We start from the raw sequence: 22,417 nt of genomic DNA, 5'->3' as shown, positions 1-22,417 counted from the left end.
AAGATGGATCTGTGGAGAAGCATAAGAGAGTAACAGGAAACCTCGGTCTAAGTGGGCAAGACACCAGAGAGTAGACCCAGGTACACAGAATGTCCAGATTACACTGAGGGGTCAAAAATCACAGGTACCAAGTACTTCACCAGTATTTGAACTGGATAGTAAGGAAATCTAATACGTAAGATGTCATTCTGTATGGCTCAAGTATTCCTTGTGTATCTCTTCAACTCTTTTTTTGCCTCTTTTAAATCTTGGAAATGATGTTCCTTTATCATATAAAAAGTGATAGAATAAGAGAGTAATTTTCAGTAACACGTCTCCGTAACTCCTGTTAATAGAACTGTAGTTTTAGGTTGGTACAAAAGTAACTGTGGTTTAAAAGGTTAAAAACAATTGCAAAAACCGCAATTACTTTTGCTCAAACCTAATTTTTACCCATTTTATAGTATATAATAATATGAAATACTCTTATTTTCCAAAGTTTTGGTCCGCTAACATTTTGATCCGCTAAGCCATTCATTTGCACCTTATAAGTTTTAACACAAGTTTACTCCTCAAAATAATAGCTTCTATATTAAAGTATGTCTGAAGATCCTTTCAATGTCTGTGATTCAGAACCGGAGGAAAACTTCTAAGACATAAAAGGTGAAGACATTTACCAGCATTCCAGTTAAATGTATAACACAATTATTTAAAAAATATGAGTAATGATTAAGTCACTTCAATGATGAAGTCTCTAAATAAGCAAGGAAACAAAACCCCCTATAGTTAGAAAGCCCATCATCAAAAAAGTGTCTTAATTTCAGGAAGTGAAGATTCAGACAAAACGCGAGAGGGGGTAACACAAAGTTGAAATAGTAAATCAATAAAAATCACAACTAATGACAAACATATTTACAAAGCGTTATTTCCGGGTGACCATTAAATGAGCAGCTATCTGTTTTCCAAGACACGAGAATAAAACGCGTCCCGTTTCACTACCAGCGATCCCACCCTGATGTGCTGAAACCCTGAGCACAGACGGCAGGCCCATCGTCCTACTGAGCAGAGGGGGACCGTACCTCCCTGTCGCCGAGCCACAGTCGCTGCTCCGACACCGGGAAGCCGGTCTCAGCCAAGATGCGCTCCTTGACGTCGCGCGCGGTCCAGGACTCCAGGACGTCCACGGTCCTGCACCCCACGCAGCCGGGGAGGACGGTCACCCGGAGCCACCTGTGCGAAAGGCAAAGGGACCGTCAGTGGGGCCCGCGCCCGCCCAGCGCGCGCCCTACTGCCCGACATCTGGGTTGCGGGGACCCTCGAGGCCCTGGGCCCGGCCGGGCGGCATCACCTGTCCCCCATCGCCGGCGTCCTCCGCGCGGTTGTGCGGGCGCCGGGTCACGGCCCGCCCTGCCGCCCCGAGAGGCCCGGCACCGGGATCCTCATGGCGCAGGCCGGCGCCGCCCCAACCGGGCTCGGTCGCAGCCGCCCGAGCCGAGGTGGAAACGCGAGAGGAAGCCGCGGCCGCGCGGGAGCAGCCGACAGAGGCGGCGGGGGCGCGCTCCCGGCCGGCAAGGGCCCTGGAGGCGCCGCCTGCGGGCACGCGCCCGCCTGCAAGGACCTTTAGCGGAGGAGACGCCCCGCCCCGCCCGCCCGGCCCCGCCCCGCCCGCCCGGCCCCGCCCCGTCCGGACCGTTAGTTGGGAAGCCGCTGGGTCCCCTTGGCCTTGCCCACCCTTCCTGCTTCTGCTGCAGCCCCAGGGCCCAAATACCCTCAAACACCTAACCGTATATGTGGAACGCACATTTAGAAAAGACGTATTTTCCCTAATGGAGTTAAATAGTGCTATGAAACGCAGAACTAGACATTTCTAGGGCCTACATCTCCTTCATCTCTGATGACTTTTAATCTCTGGAAGCATCTTATTTGGATAAGATTTATGGTGGCCTCTTAGACACTAGAGGGGAACGTGGTGATTGCGGAACACAAGTGTCTTCCACAGTTTCGTTTCCTGTTTACTTATAAGGCACAAAAGTAGGATCAATGATTCAGTTTGCTGGAGAAAGGAGTCAAGTAGGAAAGTAACAGATGAGAACACACACAAACATATCCTATGACATGTTAAATGATCCATGTCATTAATTTGGCAATATTATATTGTTGGTACCCTAATTTTTTCCCATCACACCTGCAAGCTCCTTGAAATCAGAAACTTGAGTCTTTGATGGGATTGCCCCAAAGTAATTAATGTTGCCTTGTCATTTGAAAGTGTATGTGGTTTGATGAAGCCTCAGAAAACGATGTCAGTTCTTTCTCTGGCTTATTTCTCATAGGCATGGATGAGACACATTGAAAAAACAACAACCATCTAATAAGGCAACTCAAAGGTTAAGCTGTGAACAAGTAAATTTGTCTGTTTCTTGTTTAAATACCCTGAAGAGAATTGAATTTTAGTGTTGACCCCCCCAAAAAAAGAAATGGTATTAAATACTAGCTTCCAATTACCTCTTTTCCCCCTCCTCCACAAAAAATTTACTCAGAACTCATGATCAGTAATAAATACATAGAACGCCTTACAGCTGCTCCATCCCTTTCTTCTAACCATATTTAAAAGGGAAAATGCAGTAAGTTGTGCAGGTCTTTCCCTGGTTGAGACAAGTAAGCACGCTTAATCAGTGAGAGGAGAATATGCTATTTCAATATAAAGATCGGTCCAGAAAACCCTAATGGATGCATATTACTTTTTCAATCAGACAAGACTACACAAGCAAATGCATTAGAATATCAACAAGTGGGAAGGATGTGAGCTGTCACCCCTCAGCTATGGTGACCCAGCACACCTAGCCCAGATCAAATCCTTCACACCTAAATCCTTTAATAACCCCCTTCCCCAGATCTACCTGCTTCCCATTCTCTATCCTAGCACGAGGTGACAAAGGAATGTAAGTGGTGAGTTGAAAACTTAAGAAACAAAGAATAATCGTAATGGAGAGGATTTCACAAGAAGCCGATTTGGCTGGGGAAGGAGGCTGATCACAAACTTTGAACATCTGGAATTCAAATTATGAGAAGTAATCAAAACATATGGTGAATGTTTAAATTAAAAAAAATTATTATAGCAAAAGACACATTGCCATTAATCTCCTTCAAAATACACCCCCTCACTTCAAACACACTCATCCCATCGTTCTTGCCACTTTCTGAAGTGGTTCTGGAAGTCCTCTTTCGTGAGTGTCTTCAGTTGCAAGGTTGTGGCTGCCTTGGTATCCTGAATCAATTCAAAACATTTACCTTTAATGATCATTTTGATTTTGGGGAAGAGCCAAAAGATGCACAGTGCCAGATCCAGTGAATAAGGTGGATGAGGACACACTGTAATGTGTTTATTTGACAGAAATTGCTGTAGCAGAAGTGATGTGTGACATGGAAACTTTCCATTGTGATCACAAAATATCGTGAATGCTGCTGCCAAATACCATCCAACGGAAAGGCAGGGATCTTCAATACGGGAAGTGAGGCATTGAACCTTAGTAACAGTGTGTGACAAGTTTCAACTTGTTCAACGTAATCAATCAGGTGTGAGCTATGGTTGAGAGAAGGTGTGTTTTAAAGTGTGCAATAAATCATCCTCCACCATGACTATGCTCCATGTCACATATCTCTTCTGGTACAACAATTTCTGCCAAATAAAAACATTAGGATGTGTCCCCATCCACCTTATTCACCGGATCTGGGCCCGTGGGACTTCTGGCTCTTCCCCAAAGTCAAAATGATTCGGTATATCAAGGCAGCCACAACAGAGCAACTAAAGACACTCAGAATAGAAGACTTCCAGAATTGCTTCAGAAAGTGGCAACAATGATGGAACAAGTGTGTTTGAAGTGTGTGTGTGTGTGTGGGGGGGGGTATTTTGAGAGGGATTAATGGCAATGTGTCTTTTACTTTAATAAATTGTTTTATTTAAACATTCACTGTATTGTTTGATCACACCTCGTATACTCAGAATACACTTAAAGGGTTAGTCGGAATGAGAACTACAAATCTGGAACTCAGGAGAGATCTCAAAGCTAAAGATGTAGATTTAGCAATCATTTGTCTAATCATTCAGACAATGTTTATTAAAACTCTCCTATGTCCCAGATGGACATATTTCTAAAAGACAGAAACACAACAATGAACAACACAGAGTCCCTATCTCATGCTTTTATTCTCTGGAAGAAAGACAACAATAAACAAATAGACAAATAATATATCAATTCATCCTATGGTGTCAGCCAGGTAGGGATAAGTACTATTTTTTTTCTTTTTTAAGGAGGGCGCAGCTCACAGTGGCCCATGTAGGGATCGAACCAGCAACCTTGGTGTTATTAGCACCACGCTCTAACCAACTGAGCTAATTGGCTATGCAGATAAGTACGATTTAAAAGTTGGGGGAAGGAAATGGGGCAGGGCAGGTTAAGAGAGTAAAGGAGCTAGGATGGTTGTAGAACTTCTTTCTAAGAAGTGACATTTGAGCAGAGGCTTGAATGAAACACAAGAAGATGAAATCATCCAAAAACAACTTATGTGAGAAGAAAAGGGAGCAGAGCAACTGATGTAGTTCATGCTTCCATCATCTTTGACCTGGATTTGGTATTATCACCTCCTACTTGTTCTCCTTCCTCTACTTCTCTACTTTCTAATCCACTCTCCAACTTACCACAAAATCAGATTTGGAATTGGTGTCTCTTTTGTTTACTATATCTTCCCAGTGCTGGGAAGAGGCCCTAACACAGAATAAAAGTGCATTAAATGTGAAGAAAGAAAGAAGTGAATGAAGGGAGGGAGACAGGAAGGGAAAAGGGAAGAAAGAACAAATAAATAAACACCTGGAAAATACAGAAAAGTAGAAAGAATCTCAAACATTATTCACAATCCTAGTATCCTAATACAAACAACACTTTTATACATTGTCATTATTTTAAAGGTTTCTAACATGATTGCAAGTATATTGTGGGTACATAGTATTTTTCAATATTTTTATCACTGTATAAATCTCATTTCTAATAACTAATTTCTAATAATTCTAATTTTCCATTGAGAAGAAATATGTTAGGCTTTTTAACCCTACTGATACTTACATGGGCATTTTAATTTTTCAAAAGTGCACAAACTTCATTAAATATCTTTGTTAATGAACTTTCTCCACTATTTAGGATGAGGAGGAAATTTACAAAAATTCTATGAAATGTTTAGCTGAGGCTTAATTCATTCTGTAGGAACATATTATCAAATGCAGCAAAGCAAGAAGACAAAACTTCAGTCCCTTCTTTTAGAGAGAGTCCAAAAAGTAAGAAATAGGGAGTCATCCGTTCACCCTTTGAGCCTACTTCAGTTGTACAGATGGGCAAATAAAATTATTTTATTGCACAAGCTGGACTCAGCAGGACAGAAGCAGAAAACAATGTTATTCCTTCCCACGAGCCCTGCTTTAACTTGCCCTGGGGCTTCTTTCTTTCCTTTTCAGTGGATGACGTACCCAGCATAGCATGGGCCCTCACTTCCCCATCACTCTTAGGAGAAAAAAATCTTCCAGTCCCTTCCAGTCCCCAAAATGGACCCATTTTAGTACTTGAAAATCCTATCCAAGGTGATAATCAAACACCAGTCCAACTCGATGTAAAAAATTTTTAAGTCGTAACCAGGCTCCCTTTATCCCGGTCCATTCTCAGCCTCACACAACATGTTAACTGCAATGTGGAAGCATAGCTCAAAGCTGAGACTTAACTTCCCCTGAGACAATGCTTATGATTTTATGAAAAGGAATGTGCCTAATAGCATGTCTTTGGTCATAGGGAAACAATAAATCAGTCCCTTCTGGAGAACATTCACCAGTGATGTAAAGACAAAAGTCTAACACATCATTATTCCTTTGTTTAATGGGTCAGCACAAGGCTGTTGATCTTGAAAAATAAAAAGATGAGAAAATTGTGGACATGCCATTCAGTGAAGTCCTAAATAATGAATTAAAGCCATAATAAGCCAAGTAAAAACAGGAAAAAGATCTCCAAAGGAGAGGAAAGAGCACCTGCAAAATTATGGCGTCAAAACATTGCAATAAAGCTGAGGAACTCCCAGTAGTTCTGTGTGATGGCGTCAGAGGATAGGATTCCTGTGATGGCATCAAAAACACGATCCTACAGGAGTCTGCAGGAATATGGTCCTGAAGTCTCTTTTATACCACATACGTTATACCACAGAGTTACCTGAAGGGGATAGGGAGCCACTTTCAGATTTTAATCGGGTCAGGTGATCACAATTACATGCTACAAAGATTCTTCAGGCAAAAGGACTGAGGGTGACTTGGAAGGAGACAAGACTTAAAATAGGAACAAAACCAAGAAAAAAATGGTGTCTGTGAGAATAAGTAAAAAGCTTCCAGAAGGAAATCAGCAGTGCCAAGTATCACATAGGTAATGTGCCCGTAGGATTTGACAACTAGGAGGCCAGTGTTGACTTATTTTTGAGTTCCAGAACCTATAAGAATTTCCCAATGACTGTAGGATCAAGTTCAAGTTATTCTGCATGGCATACAAGGCCCATCACAATTTAGCCCCCGTCAACCTTGTCAGATTCTCCTGAGGTCACCCCACCATCCATAATATAGTCTGTCTCAGTGACCAGCTGAGAATAATATGTAACATTTACGGAATACTTACTATGTACCAGGCACCTACTAAAAGCCGTATGTGATTTAGCTCATTTGATCTTTCCAACAACCCCTTAAAGTACATGAAACATCAATTTTCAGATAAAGAAACTGAAACTAAACATCTTACTTGTAGTTCTACATTTATAACAGGAAGAGCCAGCATTCAAACCCCACGTAGTCCAACCCCAGAGCCCAGGCACTATTAAATATTAAACTACAATATTTACAAAATACAACCTCTTCATATTGCCTAGAGATCCTCAGGTACTCTACCTGCCCTGTCCATACCTACCTGGGGTCCTCATCACCCTCTATCCAATAAATCCCTAAGTCCTAATCTCAGAATCACCGCTTTCCCTCATCTCTTCCATGGGCTTCTTTCTATATAAATTGTACATTGTATATTCACATTGGTATTATACCAAGTATTACATTTTTATTATAATTAATTTTTATTCATTGCAATGGGAGTATCTTCCCATTCCTCTTTGTATCCTAAGGGCCTAGCCCAGAGTAATAGTCAATAAATGTTACTAAGATGTTTGAGAGTTAAATGAATGACTGCATTCAGGTAAATATCAACTTCACTCCTAACATCCGTCAGCAAGGTTTTGTTTTGTTTTTGGTTCTGTTCAAAGTGCTCTTGGCTGCAGGTAACTGATTACCTAACTAGCAACAGCTAAGCTGATAAGGGTTGTTTTTCTCACATGTCAAGGACTCTTAAGGAAGACCCTTCCTAAACAATGTCAGGACCAGCATCCCAGGGAGGTTTGGGGACGTTCTCTCCTTGTCACAAAATGGCTAATACAACGCTAATATATCCATATCCAATGCAGGACGAAGGGGCAAGGGGATGACAACAGCTCTATCTGCTTTATCAGGAAAATAAGAATTTTCCCATCAGACTTCTATTTCTCTCCTATTGTTCAGAACTTTTATCACGTGCCAACCCCTAGCTACAAGGAAGGCAGGCAAAATGGTTAGCTTTCTAGCTTCTGTAATAGAAAGATCCAGCAAGAGAGTAGGGGTTTGTAAGTGACTGTTGGATGAGCCTACAACACTATCTACAGCCTTGCTCTAATCTACATGGCAAATTTATTTATAAAGCGTCAGAAATATTTGAAAACAGTGTAACTGGTAAGTTTTTTAAAGCCTGATTAGTGACATATCAAGACATTTTTTAAAAGGATGGCAGGGGAAATAGTTTATGCAAGCAATCTTTCTTTGCCTTGGGATAGGAATTTGGGTAAATCCCAGGGTTTTTTCTGCTCACTCTTCCGACAGTCCTGAGGTCACTTAGAGTTACAAAACATAATTTCAATTCTATAATTTGAATAAATCCATCCAGAATCATTAAATAAATTTCAAGCTTCAATCTTCATTCAAAGGTCAGCTTTCCCTTGCTATTGCCATCACCACCTCACCACTAAGGTCTGTAGTCAGAGGCTGCCCGCCTTCCAGGAGGGAGGCGGAGGCAGTTTCTGCTCTCTCCCTGTTCTCCCAAATAGTCGCTGAAATTTGACCCCACACAGGCCAAAGCTGTGAAGACAGGAAAGCCAGGAGGATGGCCTATTCCTACTGGGCTGAGTGGCTTTGAGCCCTATGGGTCTGGCAGGTGAGTAAGCTTACCCTATCTCTTGTGGGGCTCTTTGGAAAGTCCCCACACAGAGGACCTCTCTGCTAAGGTTCTCATAACCTGGCTAAATGCATTTCTAAACTAAGTGGTCACTCATGTCTACTTCCACACCCTTGAGGAGTTCCACATCACCTCCCACTTCTTGTGGCTCTGCCTCTGACCCCTCAAGCAGACCCTGTTGAAGAGGCCCCAGTTCAACCCTAACCTGACACTCTGCCACTTAGTTCAGCTGTGGTCTCTGGAAAATTCTCTCATATCCCTCAGCAAACAAGCTTGGGCAATGCAGGCCACTCCCTCCTGCTGCCTTGGAGTGCTGTGTACAGTATTCTGTGAGCATATGTCTCAAGGCCTCTGTGTGGCTCACCAGGCTTGATGTGAAGGAGGCGAACCCCCCAAGTCTGTCCACTTGGCAACATCTGCCTCCAAAGAAATCTCTCCCAAACTACTCTTCCCTCTCTACTCTGGCTAAGGAGGTCTCCATCAGGGAACTTGCTCAGAGGCCTTTTGTGTAGAAAAGGTTAGGTCTGTTCTCCAAACACTCTCGTATATAATATCGCTGTCAAAACTCAGGTAGGAAGCACTTTATTTTAGCTCTTTTTTACCTCAGATATACATTAGCCATCAGAACAACTCAAATTGTGTTCTCATAGAGCCCAAGAGAAGAAAGAATATGAATAACTGTAAATCATCAAAAATATATGTGATAGAAATAAATATATGTTCATTAATTCAAAGTTCAGACACCACAGCATGTCAGAATTAAAGCAGTTAAACAAAACAACACCCAGCTCCTATGGGGTTCACGTTTTTGTAATGGGAGGCAGAAAATACATAAATACACAGATATATAACATGCAAAGTAGAAATAAGTCGTATGATGAAACAGTGGGCAAGGACTAGAAGATGACATGGGCTGTGGTACTATATTATATGGAGGTCATCTGAGAAGAAAACCGACGATGACAAGTGAGAAAACATATGAAAAGAAGCTTTGGGATAATGTTGGTGATTGCGTAAACAAAACTCTTACTCAAACGTAAATTGTAAGGATCTTATTTCTTCTCCATAAAAAAGAAAATTAGCATTTCTCCTTTATTCTCCTTAACTCACCTCACGTTATTACTGTTTAACTCTGTGTAAAGTGTTCAAATTTAAGATGATACTTGTATCAGAATCCTGTATGTTTAACCCACTACAGGTTTCTAAATGGAATACCTCTTCTAAAGTCAATTAAACTACCGATTTAAGTGAGGCATTCTTCAAATTGATAAATATTTCATTTAACATTGGTTTTGTTTTTCAGTTCCTTCGATGAGTATTATTGCTTTCAAGGGACACACTTCATTGTTGTCCCTCTTCCCACAAGACAGTAGTGTGTACAATCCTGAGTACACACTTGGGCATGTAGAAGGCAACTGTTACTGTTCGTTTAGCACCCTATGAGGCTTTATGAACCCAAACTGCAATGAAGCGTGACCTCTGATGGAAACCAGCTGCAGGACCGTCAGCTGTCTGTGCCTAGCGACATTCTGCACAAGCTGAATGAGGAAGCTGCCCTATTCCAGTTTGTCCCGTCACATCCTAAAACGCCTCATATAGTTATGACAGGATAGGCACGTCGATGGGGGGAGGGGTAGAAGGTAGCACCCCAGACCCATGACAGCAGGGCAGAATGGGATGTTAGCTGGTGCCGTTAATAATACTTTCACTTCAGCTAGAAGAAAGCCATACATCTCTGTGCTTATCTCGTAAAGCCTCTTTGGCCTTCTTCTCGTCCTTACCCCGTGTTACTTATCTTGCTATGCTTGATAAACCCCCTCTGTTACAGCTTTCTCTCAGATTCACCCCGACCTTGAAACAACATGATAAGTATACTTTTCCTAAGTCAGGAAAGTCTGTCAGTTCACTATCCTTCCCTTTAGGTTCTCTTAGGGAATCCCCACACTTCCCTGTCCACCTCCTCACAGCCCTCCTACTACCATCTGTTCTGGCACCACCATCACGTCTTCTCTTTCCTCTCCTAGGCCTTTCTGGAAACAACTATTCAAATATCGGTACTGTTCGGACAATTTTGAGTTCACACATGACTACATGTGAAATGAATTGGTGACCCAAAGTCTGAATAAAAACACGAAAGAAGACTGCAGGTAGCAGTCAGGGTCTTTGGAATACGTGGCTACGCTAGTCAGGGGCAAAATCAAGGGGAAATGGCAAGCTGAAGATGAAGAGTCTTGTACTAATGGCTTCCCATGTCACTCAGAGGAAAAGTCAGAGTGCTTAGCCTACAAGGCCTTAGTGGTCAAACCCCCCATGTCCCCCAGTCCCTGCCTCATCTTCCTCAGGCACATTCCACCTGACCACACTTGGCAACTTTTAGTTCTTGAATACCCAAACTATGTTCCCTGCCCCAGGGTCTTCGCACTTGCTTTTCCCCTTGTTTGACATGATTTTTATCCAGATGGCATTTCTTACTCCCTCCTTTATGTCTGCAAACAACTCCTTTATGTCTGCAAACAAATGTAATCTTTTTCAGGAGGTCTTCCCGACCACCGTATAAAAAATAGCAACACTCCCAATGCCATCCCCAGCACTTTTCATTCCCCTTAAATTACCTGATCCCTCTCCACAGCACCTATCACCATCTGATATACATTCAGTGGTTTATTTGTACAACGTCTTTCTCAACCCACTATTCTGTTCACTCCGGGAGAACAAAGCAGTTGTCTTTTTAATTCTCCACTTTCTTCCCAGCACCGGACATAGCACCTGGCATACCACAGGTACTCACTCAGTAAGTACTGTTGGATATTCGAATGGGTGAATTCTTGCTCTTCCCACCTCCTGGACTCCCAGATCACGGACACATTTTGTTACTATAATGAAGATTCTTAAAATCTGAGTGAGAACTCACAGCTGAAACCGTCAAGAGAACTGACATCTTTGCTCCCAAATATATACATAAACAAGATAAAACACAAAGTTCTTGTCAAAATATTGAAGTTCTACTTTTCACTCTCAGCTGTTATGACCCCCCGCCCCAATTTACTTTCCCCACCTCCAGCCCCCCCTTCCATTCTATGCTCTCGCCTCATCACATCAACTCTCCAAGCTTTCTCACACGGCCTTTGCATGTACAGTCGGCCTTCCATAGCCGCAGGCTCAGATCAGCATCTAAATTTGGATCCGAGGTTGATTGACTAAGGATCTTGAGCATAGGCAGACTTGGGTATCCATCTGAGGGGGGTCTGGAACCCATCCTCCTCACACACCAAGGGAAGACTGTATCCTCCTTCCTTCCTCCATTTCCTTCCTCCTTCACACTCAAGCTTCATCTAGGAAGCCTGATGCTTCTCAAGACACCACAACTTCTAGGAGCCCTATGTCCACCTCCTAGGTGTTTATCCCATCTCTGTCTCCTCCCTCCTGCTCTCAGAGTGAGGGCTGGACACAGCTCCACCTTTAAAACCTTATGCAAAGTAATCTCTTTAAAGGAAGACTAGCTCTTCAACCAGAAATGCCGGGGGCCCAGGCATAATTTATCCAATAGGCCATATTTAATAACCAGTAAGTCAAACAAATGACAAAACTTCCCTTCTCTTTGTGCTAATGTAGACACAATTGCTTATCTTTTATTTTTAGTTACATTAAACATGCTTTGGGGAATGATGTCATGCTTCTGAATTACCATTCCTGCCTTTTCTACTTCCAAAGAGGGCATTGTGAATTCCCTAAAGTGCTGTAAAAGTTATGAGACACGAGGATGGTACAGACTTTACATGATGCTTTTGAATCTATTATTAATTTTAATGAGAGCTATTTGTTAGTTTGCCAAAAATCTTAGGTTATTCAAAAACAGCTTTGCCAATACAAAATTAACCAGTGAGGGCCTTGTGCGGTCATGCTGTCTGTCATACATTAATTGAGTAATCCAATAAGACTTTGCATTAGAAAGGAAAAAAGTGACTCAGGCCCTCAGGTATTGTAAAGGTGACACAGCTTGAGCCATATTAGCCATTTCTGGGAATAATAAAACCACATGTGGTTTCTGAATTCTTTTTACATTTATAATGACCTTCAATTAAGCGCCACCTCTTGGAACGTTTTATAGAAAATGTAGAGATAGAGTGAGCTGGTTATAGCAGTATGTACATTAAAATAAATTTATTGTGTGCTAATAATTAGAATGTTTGAATGGAATCTCAGCCCTAGACATACTAGTAGGAAACTAATGACAAAAGCCTATAAAATATTCCATCATAAAATTGATTACATTAAACATAAACAAAAAGGAAATAGTACGAGCAACAAATGACAACATAAGACACTTCTTCCTTTTTTCTGTTTCTTCCGAATATTGGTATTCTTCCGGTCAGTTAATTTTTCTGTTTTGTTCTTTACTGTTCTGAGTTGTTCTTCACATTATGCCCTTCTCTGTCCTCTGCCCCTTGTGTGGTAGTGAATTGAGAATATGACCCCCAGTTCTCACTCCTGCCAGCTGCATGGGTTGCCACTGCTCTGCGCTCGCTTTCTCACTTGTTCAATTGGACTGGTAACACCTTCGTCCCAGTGTTATTGTCAGGTGGAATTGGGCTGTCACTGACCAGTGAGGTGCTCAGTTATTCATGTAATAAAAATGTGTAGCACCCACAAGAATTTTCTTCTCACCCTCAGCCTCTTCCTTCACCCTTCTCTCTTGTGTTGGCATCCAAACAGTCAAGACCGATACCAGAAAAAAAAATGAGAATCAGGCAAAGGATGTCTTGGGTTCTCTTAAACCTCTTTCTCTCAAATTCACTTCCTTCTCCTGCTGTGCCCTACCCTTTTCTCCACCACTTTCCCAGCTCTCTTGAGTTCAGTAAATAACAACTGTGCACATTCTATGGGCAAGCCCTCTGCTGGGTCCTCAGAAATCAAAGATACTGGTAATAATAACAACCCCGCTGCCCATAGGAGCTCAAAGTATGGAACGCTACACAAACATAGCAAACATAATTTCAATATAAAAGGGAAAGTGCTCAAATATAGGGAACCTACTACCTAAGTCATTAGTTGCTATAAATGCGAAAATAATCGTCTTCCATTAACAGGGCTTTCGTGGACTAGCACCATAGCTTCATGTCCCAGGCATGAAAGAGACTGCATTCCTGCTTGATTTTACCTCTGGAATGAAATCTGTTTTGTTTTGTTTTTTCCTTTTCTTCCCTCACTATCTTCATTCCTAAGCATACTGCAGGGCTCGGCTCCCAGTCAGATTTATTTAGGTCACACTTCAGTTCCCCTACATCCTTGAAAAATGTCTCACTCTAAAGTAGCCCTGGTTCTCCTTTTTTGTGCGTTTTCATGTGTCTTTGTGTGTGTTTCCACATAGAACTTATTTTTCTTTTCATCTCTTTAGACCTTCACCGATTACATGTCGAATCCGTCACATCCACTTTTGTCAGCCACAAAGTCAGGATTCAGAACCCAGAGAGAAAAGTAATTTGTCTAAGGTTTCCTTGCAAATGCAGGTGTCAAGATTGGAACCCAGGTTTCCGTTCAATTTCTTTTATTCTGTACTGTTCTCCAGAATTGAAGAGAAGAAGAAACACTTTGCTTGAGAGTCTAAAAATCATGTGCTATCAGCATGCTTTAGGGACAACAGTGTCCTAAGTTCTCTCCTAAGAGATAATCACAATCTTACATTTTCAAGCATGTGGCAATTTTATATTCTGGCTGGATGTAGGCAGCACACGCGCCCCAACCCCACCCCACCCCACCCAAAACACAGACACTGGAAAACACTTCTAAATGTATGTGATAAATATACAAGTATGAATTACAAAATAGAGACACAGACATGCAGCAAAAAGTGGGAGAGTTTATGATTAACTACTTCTATTTAGTTAATTATAGCCAGTTGAGTTACTTGTTTAAAAATTCACTCCCCTCTATTTAGTTTTGAAATGGTGTCTCAGATAGAATTCCTAGATCATAATTTGATTAAACTAATATCCTCTAAGAAGTATATGAGAAATAACAATTTATTTGTGAAAAATAAATGGGAATCTTATTTATTTTTGTCACATTTTACCTTTAATATTTCTTGCTTATGTTCATTAAAGTCTTTTTTAAATAAAAAAAAACACACTCTTATGTATCCCATTTCTATCTTGATTGGAGAGGTATTGTCAATGAAGAGTTAAAAGAGTGATCATTATTTTATCTCTGTGCAGGGCCAATTCCACAATAACTTGGAAATAGGAATCAAAGAAACCACGTCTACAAAATTACAGATCTGTGAACTTGTGAAAATAACTCTATTTTTTTATTTTCTTTATATTAAAAGAGGAGCATGCTACAGTCTTCTTCACGTGGAGGGTTTTAAATGGTTGCACACATTTGCTGTCTTGTAGAACAATTATATTAATAATTTCTGGCAGGCAACCTCTGCTGGAGGAGACACAAAGAAAATGCTAGTTAGAAATAGGCCAAGGGAGTTTTTTATGGTAAATTGGGAATGAATCCATAAAAGAACAAAACAACTGGACTTTACATGAGTACTACAATTGAATAGAAGCTTCATCTGTTAAAATCCTACATTTTGCTAATTTCCTAAACCACTTTAATTTTTCTCTTGATAGGATTTCATTAGACAATTATAAAGTGGAAAAAAAGTGGAAAAAAATTATAATTTACTCACAATTATAAAGTGAGTAAAGTATAATTTACTCACTGCTTATAAAAATGAATATTTCTGAAGCTCCAAGGAGAAAATTCTTAAATAGAGAAAGCTTTTAATAATATTCAAATGTATACTTTTTTCAGATTTCACCCAAATATAAATCTAAGCAAATTGTTTAATTGTTTACTATTTCTATATTATCTATAATTATAGTTGAGAAGTAATTTACATTAAAAGCTCATCAATTGGAGAACTATTTAGGGCAATAAAATATACTTCAGACAATACTTTTAATTGGTAATTAACATTGTGTGTTTGTTTTTTAAGACTTTAGTTACTTTTCTGTTTTCTAAATATTTCCCATTTTTGGTTACATAATCTGCAGATGTTATAGACAAAAACAAATATTCCACGAAAGAAATGTTGATCATTCTCAGTAATCCCTTTACTTACACATCTACCCTGTTTCCACGAAAATAATCAGCTCTAATGCGTCTTTTGGAGCAAGAATTAACATAAGACCCGGTCTTATATAATATAATATATAATGTAATATATAATATAATGTAAGACTCGGTCTTATATTAATTTTTGCTCCAAAAGACACATTAGAGCTGATTGCCCAGCTAGGTCTTATTTTCGGGGAAACACGGTAATCGTGTCTAAGTGCTCATCCATGCTAAATATCTTTTGAATCCATTCCCTCCTCTTGTTTGTATTGGTTCAGGTCCTTCCCCTCTCATACTAAGACCACTAGGTCAGGGTCACACTATTCTCACTGCCCCAAATCTTTTCTCCTCCAATCAATCCTTCATTTTCCCACCAAGTTATCACATAATGGAGTATGACTAAACCTCCCCCTGTCATAATGATATTCAGTACTCCAAGTTACCTGCATGATAAAGTCCAAATGCTTCAAAGACAGGGCTGCCAGACTTATCCCCACCCCTCCTTTCTGGACATCTTCCCAGAGCTCTGCAGATGATATCTTTATACTTATTTTTGCACATTTCTCTGCACATTATATTTCCTCTTGCTGCATCTGCCTCCTCTTACTGGTTATACCCTTTATCCATCACTGTTGGCCTAGCTCAAATGCCACTTCAATTGTGAAACCTGCCCTCTCTACCCAAAACTTTTTTTTAAAACAAAAATGGGAATGGGTTGATGACAAAGTTTATGTCTCCTTTCTTATATCCATTGATCTCAAATCTTTCCACATTACATAAACCATGTATTTACATGGCTGTGTCCTCCTCTGGAGACTGGAAACATCTTAAGAACAGGAAATAGGTTTGACATCCCTTCTCCAGTACCTGGCACAACCCAGTAAGAGCATATGGAGTGACTAGGACTGAAATAAGTAAGCAGGGAATCACAAGATCTCTTTCTCTGGAGAGTCAATGAGAAACTAGAAATTCAGACTCGGATCATGTAACAGGGAAGCACTGGTCTTACATTTAAGACATTTAGGTGCATGAATGGTGTGTTGGAAACACTTCTTCACATTTCATTTGATAGATATAAAACACATCAGAGATGGGAAAACCTTAATAACACTATTGGACTTCTACTCATCAATCAATGCCCAGCCAGAAGAACAGATAGCTTTCCCTAGTCAAGCCAATGAAAAGAGACCTCTATCTTCTTGAAAATGTTCAGCACTTAAGTTCCACTTATGAGTGATCGAATAAGGAATTAATTTCCTTTATTCATTAACTATTGAAACCCCCTAGTTGACTAGTCTCTCATATGTCATTCTATATTTCACATCATGCACTGCCAAATATGCGATTGCTGTGGTTTTCACATACTTGGTTTCTCATGACCATTCAATAAAGTGCTTGGCCACCTCTGTAAAAATTAAGATTTAGGAGAAAAGTGGGTCCTTTTTAACTTTTCTTTTCTTAATGGACAGTTCTTTTAATGGACAGATATTAATAATCTGGCATTAGATAAAATTGTGAGTTGATCTAGCCTTTCACTGGCAAATTTCAAAACAATTTTTCAAAGCTTGGGAAGAGGTGTACTCCTTCGCTACACATGTGTTTGGGGAAGTAACAGTGAAGAAAGCACCAGGGTAAGGGAAAGTTGGGATCCAGACTATGAAAGATCAGAGGATGGAGAAATAATTGCATTTGTGCAAAATCCAAAAAAAATTTTTTGTCAACGACGTTAGCATTTTCTGATCTCTTGTTGTTCTAAGGGCTTCATTCAGGAGCTCAAGGACCTCTTAGAGAGCAGCTGGTTTGTCTGGTCACCCTAAACATTTCTCTTTGGTCTTAATATGTGGCTGATATTTAACCATTTATCTGTGAAAATACCATTCACCTGTGTAGGGTGATACAGCTCATGAGGAGAATCTCCAGAGCAGAAGAATCTGGAAGGGCAGCGTCACTCAATGACGCTCTTCCTTACCAGGCACTTGCGCCTTAACTCCTTCCTTACACTTAAAATGTCTTAAACTTAAAAATCCTTTTTAATTATGAGAAATAATGTATTTAAAAACTACCATTTTATAATATGTGACAACCTACAAGAAAGATTATAAATTAGAAAATGACATTTTAAGGTTTAAAATGGTTTATTCCATTTTAAACCTTAAAGTGAAAATAAACCACCAACAACAAGGTGTGGCTTAAACAGTCAACTGACTGGACACAGAAGGCAAGCCACTTTAGGAATCAAAGGAATGGGCTAAAAGATCCTGAACCTAAACCTTTGACTAGTCTTCACTAAATAAGTTAAAGTAAATTGGGTACTCCCTTTCAAAACGCATAGCTACAAGTCACTGTGCCTGAATAGGAAATAACGGTCTTTAACAAGCACTTATTGTAACACGACCTATGGATCCAAAGAATATGATAAGGTACTATTAATTAGTAAAATGTAGATATAAAAATGACTGTTTGCCAATTTCAATGACTGGTCAGTGGAAAGAAAAACCGATGAGCTGCCTTCGCACTTAATACAATGTCTGCAAAGCACATGTTCTCCTTGCAAATCATCTATCCTCTCCTTCTGTGACTCAACTGAAGGTCTGAGTTAAGCCTTCCCTAATTAAAAATAGAAAGACGGGGTGGCCGGGTGACTCAGGCGGTCGGAGTGCCATGCTCCTAACGCTGAAGGCCGCAGGTTCTATTCCCACCAACAGCAGCCGAGAGCTGCTGTGAGTGGCCAATCAACCACAGGCAGCTGACTGCTGGGTGGAGCGCAAGGCTCATAATGCCAGCATGGGCCACGGAGCTGCACCCCACAGCTAGACTGAGAAACAATGGCTTAAAAAAACCCGGGGAGGTAGGGGCAAAAGAAAAGACAGTACACACGTATAGGGGTCTATAGTACATCATTCTCTTTGAAGCACACCTTTGCTTCCATTCTTCTCCACAGATTAAAAGAGCAAATTACAGTGTCTGAAATCTTTTGTTTTGGACTCTGCATTTAGCTACCACTTTCTTGCAACATGAGAAGGGTCAATTCTTTTCTTCCCTTTTTTCTTTTTGGGGGGCAGGAAAGGGAGCAAATTAATTTTCTGTCAAAAGATCAAATTGTTTGGTTATGCCTACCTATGCCAGAGATCACAATCATATGCAATCACTTTTATACAGCTTTTCTGTTTTTTAGATTTTTCTAAGATTTTTCAAGGGATTTTTTTTCCTATTCATTCTATGAGAGGTCTTTCTATAGAACGTATTTATTTAGTCTAGGAGCTGCAGTAGGCTTCAGATTGTGTTTGGCTCTGAAAAGAATTAGCGTTGTGTTTCACCACTGTTTTTCTTATGGCTACTATTTTCAATCATAACAGACTAGAACTGAGAGTAATTTATATTAAGCTTCACAAATAAATCATCTTTCCTACTCTTTAATTTAAAAAAAATCTTGAGTCAATTTGACACTAAGTTATCATTTCTACATGACATTCCCTCTCCCCCCAGGAGAGTCAGTAAATGACATAAAATCCTAATGTCTTATGTTGGGTAATCAATTAATTCTATATCATTCTCATGAAAAACTATCTGTTGATTTTTCAGTGAAGGGGAACCTTCCTAAGTAGTGCCTAAATGGAAATGATTCCAAAACCCATACACGTTAAATCACAAAAGTATTTTTATTGATATGACCATTCCTCACTGTCCCTTCTGATACCTTCGGGTGATTGAACTGAGCTCCTCTGTCCCCACACACAGAAGTCCCTCCTTTTCTCACACAAACCTGCCTGGACTGTAGCAGGCCTCAGGCCTCTTCGGATGATCATTGTACAGTTTGAGAAGTGCCCCCACACAGCTGCATGTCACAGGCCTTGAATGGGACCAGTGCAAAATAGGATTCTAGAATTTTTGAAACATGCTGAAGCACAAAAAAGGTGGGATAGGAACAAGTTGGGCAAACTTTCAACAATTGTTGAATCTACACAATGGGTATATAGGTGTTTTTTGTAATAGTTTCCTCTATTTCTATGTATACCTGAAATTTTTCATGATAAAAATGTTTTAAAGAGGTAAAGAGGCACCAAGGCCAAGCATAGAATGTCTATCAATTCTGGGTAAAGAGCATGAAAGCCCAAGCATCTCTCCACCTATACCAAATATCATCCCTTTGCCCCTTAGGCCCTCTCTCCACACTGTTCCACAGAGTCCCAGGGCTGCAAGCCGAGTTGGTTGATAGGAGCCCCAGCAGAAGGTAGGAAGAAGGGATGAGAGTGAGGTCAGGAAAGTCCTTTCCCTGATACCCATCCCACGGCCTCGCCCTGACTGTGTCTTTCAATCAAAGGTCACTGCCTTTCTCAAGGGGTCTGGCTCTACAGTCTCATCCATCAAGATTCAGGCAATTTCTCCTATTCTTAGTCCCTTGGATCTTGAGAAGTAACAAAGCCACTGTTTCTATTATCAGATTCCCTGGTGATGTCTCATGGTTCCTTTGTATATAAATCCTTGAGTTATCCTAAGTAGACTGTGGGGGCCCTGGCTGATAGACCACGCAATGCAGCCTGATCGCCTATTCTACCTACGAAGGAGAGGGTGAATCAAACTCACTATTATGAAAAGCAGCAGCATGCCTAACTGGCCAAAAAACACTGCAAAGCACTCACTCATCAGTGTGTTTTTCCCTCCTTCCTTCACCAAATTTCTTCCCTTCCACAAGGAAGATGGATTCCTACCCCTCTGAAGTTGACAGTACTAAAAGTGAGTCACCTGCTGCAGACCAGACAGGCCACAGATACTCTGTGGAAGAGCTGAGCATGACACATGCAGGCTGAGTTTGCCCTCGCCCAGGAACCAGGAAGATGGGAGTTGCTGCTGGAAGCCTTCGCAGGGAGCGGCGCAGGAACCAAGCTGGTCTTTTCATCACCACTTGTGAAGGACCACCACCTGTGAGGAGTCATCCTGGCAGCTTTGGATGATTCTTTTTGTAAATATACTGAGTGATATTCACCAGGATTCTCCCTAGGCCCTTCTCTGTATCTTGTATTTCCTATTCAATGGCCAAAGACACTCAATAAGACCCTCCCCCAAACAGACCATGGCATACAAGGACACACTGAGAAGCTGATCGTGGCATGAAGGAAACTCCCCACAACCAACCTACAGGGAGGAGACCCACGGGTCTGCAACAGCTCATTAGGCAGGGAGAGTGGCGGCCAGCACCTTTCCTGTAACACTTGCAAGGTAACAGCATTTTGGGCTGTGGGAGTGGAAGTCAAAGGATGACCAGACTTTGTGCTAGTTACTAGAGAATGGAGTCATAACAATGGCTTCCTTTTCTTGGGTACTCTGTGTGTCAGATACTATGCAAATTGTTTTACACGCATGATCTCTAATTTTATAATACGATAAGCATGATTTCCCCTATATTCAAAGCCACATGACTAGCCAATGGCAAAGCTGAGTTTCAAAACTAATATGTCTGACTCAAAAGTTTACACTCTTTTCATTCCAGTTTGTTTTCTCTTAAAGGAGCTGGGTGGATATTTGCTGAGAGTTGGTTTTCTTTTGTTTAGATGTAGAGGTACCTAAGGAAAAGAGGAGAGAGAGAAGACATAGAAGGGACAGGACAGGACCCACCCTCCCTTCTCTGGTCACACAGGAGGGACTGGTTTTGAGCCTCTGAGGACAGAAGGTGAAGACAGTGCTCATGAAATCTTGCTAGGACTAAGTCCATCCACACTTCTTCCATCCTACAAAACAGTGTTAGCACAGGCTTACAAAGAAGCCATTCATCTCCCCTCCCACAGGTTGCAGAGTCACTTTAGGCTCAAGGGGTCCATTGGGTGTAGGGGGAACATCTGACAGAGGCACCAACTGCAGAAGCCATGACAAGTCCCCTTGACTGAGAGGCTCAAGTCGAAAGACCATGCGCAAGTTTGTTCCTGAGCCCCTATGGGAGGTCACTGCCCTGAGGACACCCAGAATAACTAGGGAAGAATTTAAGCAGAAGAGAGGAGCATAAGGGTTAAGATCTTGTCAGGCACAGGGAGGGTTGCAGTTATGGAGATGTGGGTGTAAATAGTAACCGACCTTGTGAACTACTGCAGCTGAGGAGGTGTGGAATAATTGCTAATCCACTTGTTCTTTCTTTGGATCCCTGACACTCTGGCTCTATTTCTGCCACTGGGTTCATGGCTCTAAGCCTAAGTCCACTCCTGTAACTCATCAGAAGTACAAAGCTGCCTTGTTTCCTTGGCCCTCTGTTGCCCACTTGCTCTTCTCTGTCTGGACTTACTTTTCCTACGCTTGGACCCAGTTTATTTGCCTGCTTTCCTGGACACTGGACTCTGCTCTCCCATCTAAACTTTTTGTTACATCCATTGTGGTATGGTAAAAAACATATATTTGGTCTTTGTCTTCAGGTCCTGGCACAGAGCTCCTAAAATTCTTAGAATTTCGTGAGTGTTATGAGTATTTTATATGCTAATGAGATAACACATAGCAGAGCCCTTGGACAGCTTCAGGATGGGGGTTACTCACCGAAGGACCCTAATATGATATTAGAGGGTTAGAACTTTCAGCCCCAGCCCTGACCTTCAGGGAGACAAGAGAGGCTAGAGGTTGAGTTCAATCTCCAATGGCCAGTGATTTAATCAACAATATCTACATAACGAAACTTTGAAAATAACTCTGAAACAAGGGAAAGGGAGATTCCAAGTTGGTGAACACATCCAGGTGCTGGGAGGGTGGTACACCTGAAAAGGGCACAGAAGCTCTGCACAACCCCTGGCCCCAAATCTTGACCTAGGTATCTCTTCCATTTGGCTGTTCCTGGCTCATAGCTTTATAATAAACTGTAATATAAATAAAGAACTTTCTGAGTTCTGAGTTGTTCTAGTGAATTATTGAACCCGAGGTAGGAGGAGTCATAGGAATCCCCAAATTTGTAGTTGGGTAGTCTGGAGATTTCATTTGCAGCTAACACCTGAGTGGGGACAGTCTTACAGGACTGAGCCCTTAACCTGTGG

The 22,417-nt window shown here is 41.2% G+C and overlaps 1 protein-coding gene across 6 annotated transcripts in view; it reads right to left on the bottom strand.

Annotated features, from left to right (window-relative positions):
• SACS (sacsin molecular chaperone) overlaps positions 1–22,417 on the bottom strand; it is an 84,485-nt gene that overhangs the window by 43,512 nt on the left and 18,556 nt on the right. For 3 of the 6 annotated variants that reach the window (XM_081047185.1, XM_081047188.1, XM_081047186.1), the window contains exon 3: positions 1,059–1,209. In XM_081047185.1, the coding sequence (XP_080903311.1) occupies positions 1,059–1,209 (151 nt within the window). Of the gene's footprint in view, positions 1–1,058; positions 1,210–1,327; positions 1,574–22,417 lie in introns of those variants that run through there. The other 3 variants (XM_081047187.1, XM_081047190.1, XM_081047189.1) reach the window with 3 other exon arrangements.

Source organism: Rhinolophus hipposideros (genome assembly GCF_964194185.1).
Source record: "Rhinolophus hipposideros genome assembly, chromosome: 4".
Classification (NCBI taxonomy): Eukaryota; Metazoa; Chordata; class Mammalia; order Chiroptera; family Rhinolophidae; genus Rhinolophus; species Rhinolophus hipposideros.
The sequence above is the reverse complement of the archived record's forward strand: the minus strand, read 5'-3'. Positions and strand labels throughout refer to the sequence as shown.